Source organism: Aptenodytes patagonicus, chromosome 23, assembly GCF_965638725.1.
Source record: "Aptenodytes patagonicus chromosome 23, bAptPat1.pri.cur, whole genome shotgun sequence".
NCBI classification, from domain to species: Eukaryota; Metazoa; Chordata; class Aves; order Sphenisciformes; family Spheniscidae; genus Aptenodytes; species Aptenodytes patagonicus.
Window position 1 is genome coordinate 7,230,099 of NC_134971.1, and position 17,928 is coordinate 7,248,026.

The following is a 17,928-nucleotide window of genomic DNA, read 5'->3' on the forward strand; positions in this document are numbered from 1 at the left end:
ATGAGATCTCAACACCTGATTATTTGATTTAGCAGAACATTAAAAATCCTGTATCATCTCTAGTAACATGCAGAGTCTTTGGCCAAGATTTTCCTTTTCTGCTTTATTTTGGTAGACTAGAGCATGGTGGCTGCCCACTGCTCTGGAAGTGGCTTCATTTCAACACCACCACAGTTCTTGCCCCTCTGCAGCTGGCAATGCAAAACTCAACTAGGTATGAAGAGGGCACTATCACTCTAGGCAGCCTGACTCAGAGGCTGGGCAGAAAAAAAATAAAAGGCAAATGTTCCATGCTAACATTATATGAAGTCCCAAGGAGATTTGGAACAGGAGCAGCAGAGGAGTTACAGTTTCCTTTGTTCTGTTAAAAGGAAAAAGGAAACACATCAGGAAACCAGACTGTGGAGCACAGGAAGTCTCACTTTGGCTGATAAAAAGGAACTGATGTGAGGTTGGTTCAGATGCAGTTATAAGTCAATCAAGCTTGGAACAACAAGAAGAGCTATTCAGAAGAAACCAGAGAGCCAAATTCTGCTTTTAGCTGTAAAAAGGGTATTTTAACCTCTCCTAATCTTTTCTTTATCTTCCTTTTAAAAAGAAAGCTGCTATAAAAAATGTTTAAATAAGAATTTTCTCATAGTACAAAAATCAGTTTCCTGAACTCACCACACCTTCCACTGACCCCACCATAGCTTACTCCAGTTTCTTTTTTTCACTCATCGACCAACTTAAAAAACTGTATTCTTGCTGATTTATCTCCTCCCCTCAGATCAAAACCAGCATTAGTTAAGAAGGGCAGGTTTTTTGCTGAGTGAGAAATCGGCAAATGACTAATTAAAGGCTCTCCTGCCCGTTATGTTATTTTCACTCCCTCTGCATGATTGACAAGCATCGGCCAGTACGCTAACGTTCAATTCCTGGCTGTGCAGCTTTGTCAGGCTGGGGTGGGGTGGGTTTTGGGGTTTTTTTTAATTGTTTCTTACTCCTTTACAGCCCTGCGGTCGGTTGAGCTCTGAGTTAGCCTATGCTGGAAGAACAGGAACAAGATACATCCAAATAAACCAGTAAGCTTAGCTATATCCATGACATTTACTACAGGAGCCTCTACTGAGCTGCGTTTCTGTCTGTATTTTAGAGAAAAATCAGGAAAAGAAAGAATGCTTGATACACATGAAGAGCCAGGGTCATTTTCTTTAGAGCATTATACCAATGCTGAAGAGAAGCAAAGGCTGAGATTTTGCAAGACGCCTGTAGGATTTAGCCTTACTTCTCCCATCTATTTCCAGTGAGAGTTGTATATTCAATGTCCCTTAGACAGTTTTGCAAATTTTAATCAACATATTTACATAAGAATCAGAATACTTTGTTAAGCACCTATAAAGCAGCCTGCTTTTCAGAGGGAACAGTTACCTTCAAAAGCTAATGAGAGTTACAGGCTATCAGTACCTTTACAAATCAAGCTGCTTGCTTAGTTAGACAAATATGCACTTATATACCTATTTTTAGGGCTCTGGCTTCAAAACATGGAAGCAAAGCAGAATTAGATGCATCAAAGTGTCTCTGGTATCAAATACTGATGGTCCCTACCAGGTCATTATTTCAAAGTTTTGCCTTTGGTGCTATTTGTCACTGGAGAAACAGAAGGTTTATCAGGACATACTTAAATGTCTTCAACAGTAACATACAGTAACATATATTCCTTTTGTTTAGGTCTCTGTCTTACAGCTAAAGGAAAAGCTTTTGGTAGCGGAGGTGGGGGAGGAAGGAGGTAACGTTTGTGGCTTTACTACAAGAGACAGGTTTCTAGATCAGTGTTACTAGCTGTGTAGATACGCATCAGTAATTATGTGGCCTGGGTAATGAGAGGAAGAAAGAAAATAAGCAGTAGATGCATTAACATTTTGAAGGCTTTGATATTTGGAACTCAGCAGAGTAGATTATACATTGTCCTGTACCATACGTTGCTGTTTATACCAGCACAATGTAGGTTGCTGATACGTTACTTCATCGGCACCCTGACTGCCCGGGCATCTGTGATGACGCAGCACACAGGTTAGCAGACTTGGGTCCACCATGAGGCGAATGATTTCCAGAAGGAGGCAGAAAACCACACTTGTGTGGTGATATTTTAGTCTGTATTTTCAAAACCAGCTATAAATATGCACTCGCAGCTTTGTAAGAAAACACTTGTTCACTCGGAAAGTGTTCGTAGGTATCACCCGTCGAAGTGTGACAGGGCCTTGTATAACTGAGAAGTGCACTGCAGGCAGCTCTTTTTACATGCCAGTGCTACATATGCATTTTGCGCTCATGTTCACATGTGCATGAGAGCACGAGAGGCACAGACACTGGAATTAGATCTGTTGTTCAATTCAGAACAAAAGATCTAAAGAGAATTTTACATTTGGGGGGAAAGCTGGCTTCAAACCAAGTTGCAGAGCTAAGTTCAGTGTATTAGACACGTTTTTTCTATGCAAGCCATGCACACATTCATGTGCACTTTCGTACTAACACCATGCTTCTGCAGCATTAGGTGTTTAGCAAACCCACAAATATCTGAAAATCTGAAGTTAAGGCTCCCTTGGCTCCTTTAATTTTCCTGCTTGTGCACGTTTGCACTGAGATGGGACATGAGGTCTGTCTTTAAGTGGTCAAGTAAACTCAAGCAGAATGAGAAACTTTCATTTTTCAAAGGCAACTTATGGTGTGCTGTAAAAGAACTTCACGTGCCAATGTTTTACAGGGAGAAAAAGAATGGAAGATGCTCTGGTTATAGGTTCATAAGTTCTAGGCCTGATCCTTCTCAGAAGATGTGAACTGAAATCAAGAGGGAAGCCTTCTGTAAGACCAGGAAGGAGAGACCTGAAGAAAACAAACTCCGCTTCCTGCAAAAATTGCTATAAATGCCCTTCCCCCAGCACATCTATCCTTATCAGCATGTCATCTAAGACCTCACTTTGAGGTGCAACCTTACCCTTTGCTTCTCTTGATTTCTGTCCCTTTCTCATAATACTCCAATGAATACTCTTACACGCCAAGACTCCAGCAAAACTCTCCGTAGAAGAAATGCTGCAAGGAGTGATAGAAGCTGGGCCTCCCCCCAGCCCCACCCTTACAGCAGGAGTATCACAAAATTAAAATAAATAACTAACATAAAAGCATGAAATCCTCAAGACATGCATGCTACTACTTAAAGTGACCACATCCTGTTAAGGTAAAATCCACAGTGGTAGAGAGAAACTATACAAGGCTCTCAGCACCTCTTTAAAGCCTCTGAGTGAAACCCCAAGTGCCTAAAATCTAAGCAGTTGGTGCTGTTTTGTTGTGCCTTAGGTTTGCTTCAGATCAATCTTCCTTCCCATAGCAGGAACAATTCTCTTACAGAGCAGCAGAGCTACTCAGTTTACCAGCTCTGAAATAACTTTCCCAGTGTTTTACTTGTGTAGCAAACGGGAGTTAGTACTGAACCCCTCAAGTCGACAGCACCCAGCACTATGGCGTGACTGTAAGTTCACACTAAGGCAAAAGGCGTGCATTTGCATACAGATCTTTGAGGGAAAATGCAGTAGCGTTATAAAAATATCCCAATTACAAAACATTTCTAACAGGTTTTTGCTCTTATATATTAGAAAGCCATTATGCAATGTAAATGTCACCTGAATAGGGACGAGGGTGTCAGGGAATATCATCATTTATGCCTTGGAAATTTCAGATTGCTTTGTTCAAAATTGCTTTTGAGGGACAGCAACATGGAAAGTCTCCAGTGAACAGACATCTTTGTGATTTCCCCCCCCCCCCAATCTGGAGATTAAGAGTCTTGCCCTAGGAGTCAATGCCTTTTTGCCAGGAAAGGCCATCTCTAAAGGGCCAAAGCCAGGGCAATTTAAAAATGGTAAACCAGACATTTAAACTTGTTCAACAAGGAAACATGTTCTTAGTTCGAGATCTTGATGGCCACGTTTCAGGACGAGAGCAAACGCCTACAGTTCACAAAAGACAAGAAACAGTGATTGCAATAGAAACCCTACCCCACCCTTTGCTATAGCAACACCAACATACAAGTTGTCTTCTCGTGGAAGGAGACAAGTATGGTTGTCATCTACTTGAGTAATGCAAAATTTTCATTGAATGTCCTTCAGATGGTCTATCTCTTATGCCCAGAACATAAGGATAAACATGTTTTCACAGAATGAAGGCAGCAGTTACACAAAATATGCTTTTTTTATTAACAGTCAGGCTTTGGCAAGTGTATTTACTTTAATTACTGTCCACATGTAAAGTGGAACTGAAACAATTAAATCAGTTTGGAACCACACCATTTGTTATTGTGAGGAAGTCCATGCATGGGCATCTTGCTGAGATTAGATGTACCCTTTTTTGATTTAATTTGGGGCAATAAAAACCAAACCCCCTCAACACAATGTGAATTAAGTCAAAGCTGGATGTTAACCCAAAGAAGATGTGATTTGAAGTATCTGGAGGCATACAATAAAAATGTTATTGACTATTTAAAATTGGTGCAAACATAAGCCATCATGAGTTGCACTGGCTCGCAATCATCTTCTGCAAGTGCTGTTCACAGAATATGAACTGAATATGGAAATGAACTAATAAAGATAAAGATTTGCTGCACTTCTTTCTCCATAAAAGGCCTTAGAGCATTGCTCTAGAGGTCACTTTCCAAGCCAGCCAGTCCACCTCCCGTGTCAGGTATTAAACAGATTATTTGAAGAATGCAGCAAAAATTGCCTCCCACCACTTCAGTAAGTGATCTAATTCCCCTTAAGATAAATAATTATTTATGAAGAAATAAAGACGCATTCTGGACCCGGTGCGTTGGCTCAGCAATATCACATGTGACGTAAGTCAGTGCATGATGGGGAAAGATGACTTTCAGTCCTGAGCCAATCCCATAATACATGTTTATATCCAAGCTTTGGGTTAAAAAACTCTGAAAACAAATTCAATTCACATTTGCACGTAATGCCCACAGAGGATGCAAATGTAGCCCAAGATTATCCTGACCACATCTATTCTCTGACAATGCTCTGTTTCCCCAGGAGTGTGCGGTTGTGAGCCCTTAGGACAGCTCAAGGCCACAGTGGATTTACCCCTTTACTGCAAAGTTACACTGCAGTTGGGCAAGTTTGCAATTAAATTATTCCACGCAGGCAAAACCAGCCATCAGAGAGTCTGTTGTCAAAACTCTTTCTGAATAGCATAAAAAGATTAAGAGGAAAGTACAGGCCCAATATTGGGGATCACAGGGTGAAGGGAGAGATTTTTATAGTAGACTGGACTCAGACTCTTTCTGTGTCTGCCAAGTGTGCAGTTAAATGTCTTTCACTCAATTAAAACAATTAGTCCGTGGAATAGTTTTGCATAGACTTGAAAAAACAGTCACTTGTTTTGTTTAAATTGAAGACAATCACCTGGAGCGGGTAGCTCTCTCCGATACCTATTCTGCGCTGCATAGCACTGATCTTCTACACAGACAGGTACGTTTCTGAGTTTATGGAGGGAAGCGCTTCTTAACCACGCTGGTACACAGATTTCATCTGGTCCCTCACCGTGTTCTTGCTCTAGATAACGAAAGAGCCTTTTTCCATGTTACTCTTGCTCTCTCATCACTTACGTGCATCTTTCTGCCATATTATTCCCCACCCCAAACGGACAGCTTTGGGAGAAATCAATGCATACAACCTACAGGAGAGCAGACCTAAGGACACGATTGCTTTTAAATTTCTTTCCTCTGGATACAGTACAGGTTTGCTTTACTATGTCCTAGAATTTAGAAAATCTACCCTGAAGCACAGGTTATATATAGAGCTCAGCACATTAAAAACATTTAAGCATCTCAAGCCACATCCTCTCCCATTGCCCTTCACCTGAGACAAGCTAGGCAAGGTGGCCTAACCCCTTCCTTGTAGTGGTAAACTGCAGCAAATCTGTCAACGCATGGGTCTGATATTCCTTGGGAACCCACTCTTTTTCTCCCCGGTAAGAAAATTTTCAAGAAATCTTGGATAATCCTGAGGGCACTACAGGAGCACTGATCTAAATACATGGTACAGAAAAGGGCTAAATTATAGGAGGAGGTAAACAGGACATGGGGGACCTGCAGCAACTTGATGATGAGTTGGAATTGCTCAGTAAACGAACCCAAGAGGAGACTCTGGTATATCTGGATCCCATCTCTCTTAGCTCGAACAGCCAAATTATTTCTGGACTGCAAGTGAAGCAGGACAATATAAGAAAAGGCTGCAGAGCAGTCAGCGGGCAGATCCAGGAGTCGGGGCAGTGACCTGGGATGCAGCTGAGTTCCTCCTTTCACCACAGCCTCCCCAACGTGACTGTAGGCCTAGCTGCTAAGCGTTGCAGTTCCTCATCTCCAAACCGGGGGGGCTGAGGCGGGGTTAGCAATAATACTTTGCAACACGGGGTGACTGGCGAGAGGAGGAGCTCCCAGTAGGCACCATGGGCTATGTGGGTCATGGGAATACTTCAGCACCTTTCAGAGGATGGTGTGGGGGGCTCGGGGCCTGTGCAGAAAAGCAAGTCCATGTGTGCACCGCAGCGAACGTACAGATGGGAAATTTCTGCACTTTCACTGCACAATATTTAGGGCTCCACAAATCAAAAAAGGTTGTGGTGCACTAACTGTATCCTGAATGAGGCCCGAGTTACTTTTGCTACAGATCTGAGGAGGTGGTGGGGGAAACGTGTCTTATTCCTGCCATACCTCCCAAATTTTGTGCTTTCAGTGCTCCTGCTTTCTCTCCATTCCGACATTGACCCTTTCGTTCCCTCTCTCTTTCCTCTTTCCATTTTCTCTTCCTGGCAATCTCCTTCCCTCCCCCTTCTTTTGAGACCTTTCCAAACAGTGCACTTGCCACAAGCTGCAATCTAAGGAAGAAAGTTTCAGTTCCTGCCAGTTTGCAGCTTTTCTCTCCCCAGGTCAGCAAAAAAAAAAAAAAAAAGACAAAAAAAAAAGACTTTTAAGAAGAGATCAACACCCCACCCAGGCGATAGGCATCTTTCGAAATCCTCCAACCCAAACACACCCACAGCGTCTCTCTCGCTTCAAGGCTCGTTTGTTCGAGCTGCTTCTGTACTATAGCGCTCCCTCAAGAAGAGCCTGTAAGAATTGCACAAGGGTCCCCCAAAGCAAGAAAGCCAACCTTCTGCTGCCTAGGCTCTGAGAAACAGCGTGAGCCACCTCGAGGGGCTTGGAAAAGGCTTGGTTTGTCTTTGCAGAGGCTGAAGGACCAGCCGGTTGGCCGGGGGAAAGGAGGGGGAACCACTCTCCAAGTCCCAGCAGCGTCCTCGGTTGCTCAAGGCCACCAGAGGTTGGCTGTGTTCGTGGTTTTTTGCCACACTCTCTGCTTCCCCTTCCCCCTACCTCGCCCCACGCTAGGGTGATGTTTCTCCTCCAAACCGCCCCGTCTCTCGCTTTCTCCCCCCAAAAAACTGCTGGAGGAAACCCACGGGCGACCACCAGAACCAGCAATGCATTTCAGGCAGGGCCGGGCGAGGAAATCAGAGCCGGGGGCTCACATCTGGGGCCAGCTCGGAGCCACTCTCGTCTCTGCCGCCTCCGAGCTGCGCTCGCCGCTGGCCCGAGCCGCCCCCCCCGCCCCGCTCTCCGCGGCGCCTCGCAACCCCGGGCGGCGCAGAGCCCCGGGGCCAGGAGCTGTCACTGCCTTTCCGCCGCAGCCCGCCGAGGCAGGCAGGTCCCCGGGGCCCCTCCTCGGCCCCCCTCCGCGGGGCAGGAAGGCGACTGGCCCCGCACCGCCCCGCCAAGCGGGGTACGAGAGGGTCGGCCGGCTCCCTGCCGGCTGCGAAGCCCCCCGGGCACCGGGGAGGCGAAGGGGAGAGCCCCGACACGCTGCGGCGGCGGCGGTGGCGGAGGAGGAGGAGGAGGAGGAGAGACCGGCCGCGCCGGGGCGGAGGGACGGAGCCGGACCCCAGCCCCCGCGCCCCTTCCCAGCGCCCCCCCGGCTGGAGGGGTCCCCCAGCCCCTCCTGCCCCCTTACCTTAATAGTGCCGTCCATCTAGAATAACTTCCAGCCGGTACCAGCAATATTCCACACATTGACCCGGTTTAGCCTGCAACCGAAGCCTCCTGAAGTTTTTTATCCTTCTCTCCCTTTTCGCTTTTCTCCCTGCCCTTCCAGCGGTTTTCTTTTTCCCTCTGTATCCCCTCTCCTCCTCTCTCCCTCTCCCTCTCCCTCCCTCCCTCTCTCTCCGTCTCTCTCTTTTTTTAACTTTGGTTGTTGCAGCAGAGCGAAAAAGAGACAGTTAACCGGATGAAACGTTTTTTTCTGCTAATTTTGGGAAGTGAAGTCACTCGAGGAGGAAACTTTCGTCTCTCCACTGGTCCTGCCTTCTTGATGAAAATATATATATTTTACATACAGGATATTTGCTCCATTTAGATAAGAAGGGGCAGAACAATAGCTACCTCTGTCAGCTCGTTTGTCGCTAGGGCAGCCAGTCCAACGCAGACCTTGCCTTGCACCCCAGACCGTATTAGCGAGCGCCGTGTGTCATCCCACAGTTTAGTTTAACATGTTTTTTTGCAATTTTTTTTTTTCTTTTGGCTGGAGCGGCTTTAGCCTGACTCACTGAATTTCCGTCTCTTCCCACAGATTTTTTTATTAATGCGTTTTCCAGTCACAGGCAAAAATTGAGGGGAGAAAACCGTAAATACAATTCGGTCGCGGCAGGCAGAGAGAGAAAATTTAAAAGTCTGGCGATTAAAACGTTTTTAAAACGTACTTCGGCCCCTCTCCTTCACGCCTCCCAGCAAGGAGCGAGAGACGAGGGTCCAGTCCCTGCCAGAAATGAGCGGTAAGTGCAATAATGCAAGACAGACAAACGACTCCAGCAATTAAACACACGCTGGAAATGGGGCTGCGGGAAAGCAGAGGCTCTTTTCCACTTTCACCCCTTCCCTTCACTCTCAGTCACCTCGAGGGCTGGGATATCGGGCTCTGAAGCGAAGATACTGAGGTGGATGGAAGTCCATCCATTTCACTTCAGGGGCTGGGAGTACTTTCCCCAGCCTCCTGTCACAGTGCAAGTTTCTCGCTAAGCTGTTAAAACCCCACTCAGACGCGGGGGGGAAACCACTTTATAAGCTAAAAATGACAAAAAATTACAATAATTGTCAGATCGGCTGAATTTTCCGTTCCCGGATGCCGTGTCAGAATGGGCACTGCAAAAACGCAACCACCAGCCCTTAAACCTCATTTTAGACCCGGCGAGCCCCTGACGTGCAATTCTCTCTCTCATTCAAACGGGAGCGATCACCAGAAAAGAAACGCGCTTTCCTTTTTCCGGGAAAGGCTGAAACCCTCCAAAGGACCCGAGGAAAGGAGACAATACCCGCCTGTCCAGCTCACCCGCTCCACTTCCACCACCCACACCCCCCCCCTCGCAAAAATAACAAGCAGCTAAGAGCGGAACACATCATGCAACACTTTGGGCGTCCTTTATTCCCCACTTCTGCAAACTGCTGCAGCCCGAGGAAAAGAGCAGAGGGTGGAATAAAAGGAGGGTGAAGCCAAGAAAGAAAAGTGTCAAGGCAGGAGGACACTCCTGCACGTCAGATCTCTCGGTGGAGAGGATTACCTTGTCCAGTGCCAGTTGTGTCCAGTCTTTTTGTTTCCCCCTGTCTTTAGTCCAACCACGGGGAGGGGGGGGGGGGGGGGATCAAAATTGTATCCAAAGTTATTCTGCACCCGCCCCTTCCAAAAGGGAAATGCAATAATGCCACTAGTGTTTCTACTCGGCTGCGGCAGAGATGCCTTATTAATACTTTATTTCTCCAAGACCGAAGCTGGCAGGAGAGAGCTGTAGATCCCCCTTGCCCCTCCCTCCCCTCCCTCCCCCCTCCTCTGAAATTAGCCTCATCAATTCAGCTACAATTTTTTAGTTCAGATGCAGACACGGGACTGAACGTGACCAGACCTGGAGGTTTTGGCTTGCTGCTTGCCAGCGATTGAGGCCGTCTGCAGCCAGGAGGTGAAGCGGGGAGTGGGGAGCAGAGGGGACAGCCCGACCGCCTTCCCTCTTCCCCCACCCCCGTCCTCCCCCTGTCTGCTTTACAATCCAGGGGTCTGCGCTGGGGTCCCCGGAGAGCAGCACATCTGGATGCTGCTAGCGGGGTCAGGTCCCCCCTTGCCTAGGGCCACAAGAACTGGAGTTCAATTAAAAGAAATCACGGTTAACCCTTTGCTTTCCTCATTACTCTTTCTTTTCCCCTGCCCTCTTCCCCCCCCCCCCCCCCCCCCCCCGCCCCCGCAAATACTCTTTTCTCCGCTCCCCCTTCAGCGTTACCACATGGCAGGCTGCAGCAACCAGAAAAGCAAGAGGTTAAAGGGAAGAGTGAAACGCATCCTTTCAAAACCCAAATGGTTTCCTCTCTAGACAACACTCTACCAGCCCCGAAAAACAACGGGGGTGGGGGGTGAGGGAGAGGACAGGCTGAGGATCTTAACCGCGAAAGGAAGGGGGAAAAAAAAATACCCTGGAAGGAGCCTCTGTCATCCACGGACCTCACAGAGCATTTTGGTTTTAGGCTGCGTGACCGACAGGTCTTGGACGGGCTGGCGCTGGGGGAGAGCCGGGGAGCTGAGAGCGGCAGGGAGAAACCACCTGAAAACGTGCCCAGGTTACGGGAGAGGAGCCCAGCCTTTGCAAAACACCCTTTTCCCCTCGCCGGGCTGAAGAGACAAACAAGTCCGGCACCCGCAGCGGATCCCCAGTGCTCCCGAAGCCTGGAAGATGTCAAACAGACCCCCCTCCATCCCACCTAGAGATATTTTAGGAGCCCGGCTCTGCATTTTATTGCCAGACGGGCACCGTGACCCCCAGGGGCTTATTTTGCATGTCTGAGGACGACTCGAAATGAAGCTTGTTCGGGTCACTTGCCAGATCGAGTCCATCAGGGATGTTCCGTGTTTTACCTCTTGTGTTTGGTCTAAAATAAGATTTGCGAAAAGTCCAAGAGATAAGGTAATGAGCGAAGTTGTTAAACATTATAACAGACAAGCTGAACAATCTACTATTTTCCTCCCAAATAATGTAACAATAGAACCTTTGCTTCATCTTTTCTTTTTTTTTCCTCCCCCCCTAAAAACAAAACAACCCAAAACCTTGAAGTTATCTCAAACTTTTTGGAAAAGGCTGGAATATTCATAAACTCCGTGCGCCAAGCTCTGAATCATCCTAGGTGATTGTTCAGTGACTTTGGGTGTTTAACTGTTTGAGAGGAAGGGAGCAAAGACCGGCAGGGGAAAGGAAAGCCATCGCCGGGCACGGTGCTGATCAATGTGCTCAAGTTTTAATCCGATGCTCAACTTTTGGATGCGTTTACAGTAAAGGAATTATGATCTGTTTAATGTGGTTACCACCAGACATCTGGGAAATCATTTGATCTTGGCAACCACGGAAGACTGGTAGAAATTGGTAGAAATCGGTTACTCCCCAATTATTTTTTTTTTCACTCCGCTTATGAATGAAACGAAATTCTCGACCCAAGTTTTTAATCAGTTCAATATCGATCTCAAGCGCTTGACATGTCCCCACCTCCTCTCTTCGTCCTGATAATTGGGTTACACCGACTGCAGCCTCACACAGAGAAGGTGAAAACGCCGGTTTTGGCGTGATCCGATTGAAATTAATAAGGACAGGCTGGGGGGGAATTTGGCCCAGGACCATTCCACGTCCAGTATGAAAGGAGTTAACCCCTCTGTGTAGTTCAATGCCAGTCCTTCGCGGGACTACATAGCCTCAAAGATACGGATTTTCTGTCTGTAATTCACGCGGGATTAGTGGCCATCACTTCAGAATTAAAACTGTCTAGTTATTCTATAGGAATAAACACAATAAAAACCTTCCCGGGCCTCAGTTGCAGGTTAGAAGTGTTCTTTGCGGAGGATGGGAAAGGGGCTTGGCTTATTTCACCCTCTCTTACCCGAACAGCATCAGCTGAGCTCTCGTTAACCCCCAGCCTGGGACTGTCACTTTGAACTAACGCCGTAAATAGGGGAGGGGAGCCCCAGAAACCAGCAGCCACGCCCCGACTTTGTCGCTAGAAAGCGGCTCATTTCCCACTAACTACCCACTAACTGTGACAGTGTGCTCTTTTTTTTTAAACTAGCTTTTTCTATACGTGTATTTACATACCTTGTGCTAGGTATATTGTGTGCATATATTACATACATATAAAACTTCCTATATGGACTATCCTCTGTAACCGTATTTACAATATTTACCATCATTCTTTGCCCGGAGCTGTATTTGCAGAAGGCCAGGGTCTATTCTGCTCCGGTCTTTACTAGAGGGAAAATCTCCACCAACTTCAGTGAATGTTTAAAATTTCCGGGTCTGAGTTTCCTCTGGCACCGACTCCGTTGCAGAATGAAAAACGCAATGTGTTTTGTTTATTTTCTAAACCCACATTCTTACAAGCAAAAAGCCCGAACTACAGCCCTGGGATTTGATCCCCAGAAACGAATCCCAATTCTAAACTAAACTAATTGGGCAAACCTCTGCTTTTCAGCTACAGCAACAAAAAGGAATCAGTCGCGTTTTCCAGCCCCACAGCTGAAGGATCGGGTCCCTCCTACCTCTTGGTCTACAGGAACAGCTCATGGGATTTGGGAACTTGAAGCCGGAAAGTTATTCACTGCTAATCGGTACTAAGTAAAACATAACGTCTTAGAAGTGGTGTGGAGAAGATGCAGTAGCTTTGAAGCTGCATCGCAATTAGGCGGAGAGTGGGGTAAGCAGTGTCCTGGCTAGTTTTATTTGAGCTCCGTGTCCCAATAAAACAGCCCCCGCCCTCCCTTCCTCCCCCATCCCGCAATTATTGAAAAGCTAAGGCACAAAAAAACAAAAATACTGAAGGCCAAAAAAACAGGCTGCAGTGCACTAGCTCCAAACGTCTGGCCCCTCGCTTGAGGCCATAATTAATTTGAGATTTATTTTTATTGGAGAACCCAGTCTCGTCTGACCTTAGCCAAACAAGACTTCAGCTAGACCCTTGATGCGCTTGAATGGAACAGAATATTTCTCTCTAACTTCTCTTCAGGCGTCCGTGCCTGCTTTGAATTTGTTTCCTCAGACTTCATATATTTGGAGATTTGCAGGAAAGATTTAAAGCATTTTTCCCCCCTTAGTATTCACTTTCTTTTTCTTCCCTTTTTGCTCCCCTTTCCCTCCACACCTCCTCTCTTTCTAAACGCAGGGCTGGGAGAGCATAGGAAAGGCTGGAATACAAAATTCCCTGGATCCAGCATATTGGTGGGGGGCGTTTTTCTGTAAATTGTGAAAGAATGGAGCCATTAGAAGGTCGCAGAGTTGGGGAGGGGGGTTGGCTGCTTGAATGCTGCTGTCTAAAGGCGGGAGTCACTGTAAAACCTTGTCCCTTGTGCCCGAGAGCCTGGTTTATTTTAGAAAGCTCCAGCATGCTACGTTTCCAGGAGAGAAACAACGTTTCTCCCACCTTCGCCACCTAAATTCAAACCGTGTCTCGAAGGTAAAGGCGGAGAGAAACAGTATCAGCCCTTCCCCGCGCCGTTCTGGGGTTGAGCACGGGGGAAAAAAAGTCAGGCGGAATTCGCTGGACACCGGGAAATGGGAAGGGATTTTTCTATTTAAAATAGAGAGGTAGGTGCAAACAAGAACTAAATCCTTAAGCCCCAAGTTGTCATAAGGCATTAATCAGCGGCTTGCTAAAGTCTAACGACTTAGCGTTTCTGCCTCAAGAAATGAGCGTCAAAAAAAGGAGAATGATTCGGTGTATCCGTAGATTAATCATCACGAAGTGTGAGAATGACGTAAGAGCTCACGGCAATTTCTGCCCCCTCTACCCCTGCCGGCAAAGCTACTGCAATTCCCACCTTCTCTGGAGGTGCCTGGTCCCGTCCTCCCGAGCGCGGGTGGGAGGAACTGAAATTCTGCGGGACGCAGAAACGATGATGCGCTAGAGGATGCTTTCAGTAGGAATAATACTACCTGAACTGGGGAAAAAACAGCCCATGAAGGCTTTGATTTTCCCTTTTGTGCCAGGCTAAGGCTCTCTAGCCGTTCTTAAGAGCGTGGTGCAGGTTCCTGTCTGCTCCACACAGCCGCGCTCCCAGCATCCGTCCGTCCCTGAGCACCTGCGGGATGACCCGCGCACAGGTCCCCCTGCAGCGCCTTCCCCTCGGTTGGTTCATCAGGCACCATCTCCGCTGCGAGATTTCTGTTGTAAAAAAAATGAAATAACGGGGTATTCTTTCCTCGCAACCTGTCCCCGAGCAGCTTCTGGCTGCTACTGTTCAGCGGGAAAGACAACGCGTCCGCGTCAGGGTTTGGCAGTAGCCTTCGTATTGCCCACTCCAAAGAAAATCTCCCTGTTTTGTCCTTAAAAAAAAAATTAAAACCCCTCTCTCTTTCGGGATTCTGTAAACTTTCCAGGCAGAGTGAAAGCAAGAACAAACCAAATATTGTTTCCAGCCACCCAGACTATTTTGCCTCCATGAATGTGCTTCTTTGTACGGTACCACAAACGTTATGGCTGCATGAAATCCATTTTTAAAGCGAGAAGTCCCGCTCTTGCACGGTGGCTCCTCCCTGGAGGAAAGTCCATCTTCGTGCCCGTTCAAGGGTCTGTGCTGCAGACCGTTTTCCTCACAAGCTCGCAAAGGGGAGCATGCAGTTGCTTTGTGGGTGTTCCCCAAAACTCCCCGGGGGGTCCGAGTGGGGAGCGAGCACGCTGCCTCCCCCAAGAGCCTCGGGTCTGCGCGGGTCCAAGGTGTCCCAGCGCGTTACCCGAGCAGCTTCTGGGGAACTGCCCGAAATATCTCCCCTCGGGAAACTATTTTAAATATCATCCCCAGGCGCGCAGAGGAAAGGAGGGGAAAAGCAGGGGTGATGCCGGGTTACCCGCTCCTGTGTGATGGGGAGCACTACCGCCCTCCCCTTTGACTTCTTCTCCTGCACGGGCCAAGGGACTTTATCCAGCGGGTTTTGCCTCAAGCTGGCAGAGCTGGTACCTGGAAAAGGAGGTCCAGGAGAAGGGAGGTTCGCCCCGGCCCCGGGATGCTCTGCAGAGCCCCGAGAGCTTCAGGCGCTGCCTTGGGGAGGGCAGGGCGGGAGCTGTGTTTACAAGCTGGGGAACCGAAAGCAGAAGCGATGACTTTCTCTGTGCGAGGAGGGGAGTGATAGAAGAGGAGATAAGCGTTTGGATGTTGCTGAAGGGCGTCAGAAAAGCGCGGGTGAATAACACATCCCCAAAATTATTTTTTCTTGTACCGCCTTTACACACATATTAAACCACAAACTGGCAGTGCAGAAGGGGAGTGAAGTCTGCTGTGGCCCGGAGTAGCTTGTGGCAATGGTAATAACTAAAAATTCAGTATTCAGAGGTCATGTTGCTTTGCTTATAGCCCTAATTCTTTCCATATCCCTACAGCCAGGATTCCAGCGCTGTCTTTTAAAATTTAATTTCCCAATTATATTACATATTTCATTCTCTAAAGTCAAATACTCATGTTTAGATGAGATTAGCACCCTCTGACATACAGTAAATTATTAACTACTTGCAGATCAGTAAGTCCCATAATGGTATAAGGAATAGAAATCTTTATCAGTTATGTAGAATAAACCAGTAAGGATCAAGACGATTTTTTATATTTATGATTTCCTACCCGTCTATCTCGTTAAGGCCCATACAAGAAGTGTGTACGAGAGAAGAATGGGTAGTCCTGTCATGAGGTTATATAGGATCTTTTAACAGTGCTTTAGATACAGATCCATATGTCCTATGTGGTTGTGATGTAAATCAAGGTTACAACACCGCAAGCTGAACTTTGCCAGTATGACTCAACATAAACCATCCTTGTTAAAACAAACCATTTTAGAAATGAAATCCTCTTCTTCCTCCTCCAGCCCTTTTGCATTTTGAAAGCCATGGCAAGAAAACAAGTGTGGCCTGAAGGTGGTCACAGGCTATTTTGTACCCCAGGGGTATGACAGCAAATTTGTTCCTCCTGGGAGCTCCTGTGGAACACCCTGCTAGCAACCCCCTCTCGGTTACAACATGTAGAGACGAGGCATTTTTCTGCACAAGGCATAGAACAAACATAAAGCTTATATACATGATGGATTTGTTGAAGAGGATTTATAGAAGACATTGATCCCGATCTTGCTTTTTCTGTTGTGTCATGGGGATACTGTACACATCACCAGCTGACATTCCATGAAAGTAATAAATAAAATACTTCTCCCTCCCACAAGACAATCAAATAAGTGGTTTTTTTTTTTCTGGAGAAGGAATGACATAAAAGAAAATAATTAAAAAAAAGACCTGGGAAGAGAAAGGAATTGGAACTCAACCTGCTGCTTTTCAAACTTCTTGCTCACCACAACTTGGGAAGTCCTCAAAGATCAGTGTGGGGAAGCAGAAAAGAGAAGGCAGGTGCTGCCTAAATCTGAACAGTGCCTTGTTCTTACACAGCACTTTCATCCACACTCTAAAGATGGAGAAATAGAGGAAAAGAAGAGTTGAAGTGTCTTGCTCAGGAGCACCAAGCCCACCCTGGCAGGGCTTGGATCCGTACCCACGTTTCCCGACTATCTGCCTAGATCACTGGTCAATCCCACCTCTCCTACAAATAAGCCAGTCACAGTCAGAATCTCTCTGTTGGCCCTGGGTGCATTTGAGTCTGTGGAAACTGTTGCCAGACTCAGAGGGGCCAGAGACTGACCTAACCTGTGCGTTTAAGGCTCTGATCCTCCTGAATTTAACCATGTTCCTACTTTTAAGGAGAGCCTCACTAATCTGAATGAGCTACCCAGGTACCATTTTGCACCATTGGTACTGAGCTGCCCAACTTAAAACTTTTAAGAGTCAACGGGAGATATTTCCTTTGTCTTCAGAGGACTTTGGGTCAGTCCTAAGAGACTTCTGTCAAAATCCTGGTGAGTTTTTTAAGCACGGGAACAAGTGCTTAAAATTCATTTCCCCAATGACATTGGTGTGAATGAAGCTTTACAGAGAAAATACCAAAGAGAAGGTCCTTGCCCAAAACAACGGCAGCTGATGATGAAGGGTTGTAATAAAAGGCAGAGCGTTCAGCATCACACAGCTCAGTTATCCCTCCACTGCTGAAACAGTGGATATAAGTCCAGCCTGAGGAGTTCTTCCGGGTGGATAAAACACATACTTACGTGAAGAGAACCTTGTCCAAGCACTTTGCCTGCAGGATTGTACTTAATGAGAAGGCTATCCCTTAGTTACGGATAGACTCACTCAATCCTGCTGGAATGTTAAATTATTTAGGCCTGTATCTTGGTTCCACTTAATTCAAAAGGAATTTTGCTACTAACTGGAGTGGCAGCTGGATCTAGCCTCACAACAAAAGGCAATGATACCATAATATAGGATGTCAAAGGGCCTTCATCTCTTCATTGTAAACAGAACACATCTCAGATCACTTCCCACATACAGGAACTCCAAAGAGAAATTAATGCTAAAGCTGGGCACAGACTGCATAACATGTTTCTTTACTTGAACTTTGAGCGAATTTGCTGTCGTGAGACTTGAATTTCATTTGTTTTCCACGGAGTTTCTATGCTTCCAGAATCTGGTCCAAAGCTATATGAATTTAATAAGCAAAATTAAATCACCAACATTCCCTGGAAGGTTGAGCTATGAGTGTGATTTTGGGGTATATCAACTGAATATGGAATCTTGACCATTCCCAGTCGGATTTGCTCTAGAAACCTGGTCCAGGGAGCTGCACAAGTTCACCCAATCAGGGAATACAAGTAATGCCACATGACCCAGGAGTTATCCCACCAACCTTGCATTTCAAATACTAATACTAACAAACTGCCCACAAAAGTGAGCTGTAGCCTAGGGATTATATA

General features: G+C 46.6%; 1 protein-coding gene across 4 annotated transcripts in view; it reads right to left on the reverse strand.

Annotated features, from left to right (window-relative positions):
* Window positions 1–17,928, reverse strand: part of FLI1 (Fli-1 proto-oncogene, ETS transcription factor) — a 90,874-nt gene that overhangs the window by 69,209 nt on the left and 3,737 nt on the right. Inside the window, exon 1 of one of the 4 annotated variants that reach the window (XM_076358413.1) lies at window positions 8,037–8,183. The exons of the other annotated variants lie outside the window; for them this stretch is intronic. Within the exon in view, the coding sequence (XP_076214528.1) occupies window positions 8,037–8,054 (18 nt within the window). The 5' untranslated portion in view covers window positions 8,055–8,183. Of the gene's footprint in view, window positions 1–8,036; window positions 8,184–17,928 lie in introns of those variants that run through there. 4 annotated transcript variants of the gene reach the window in all.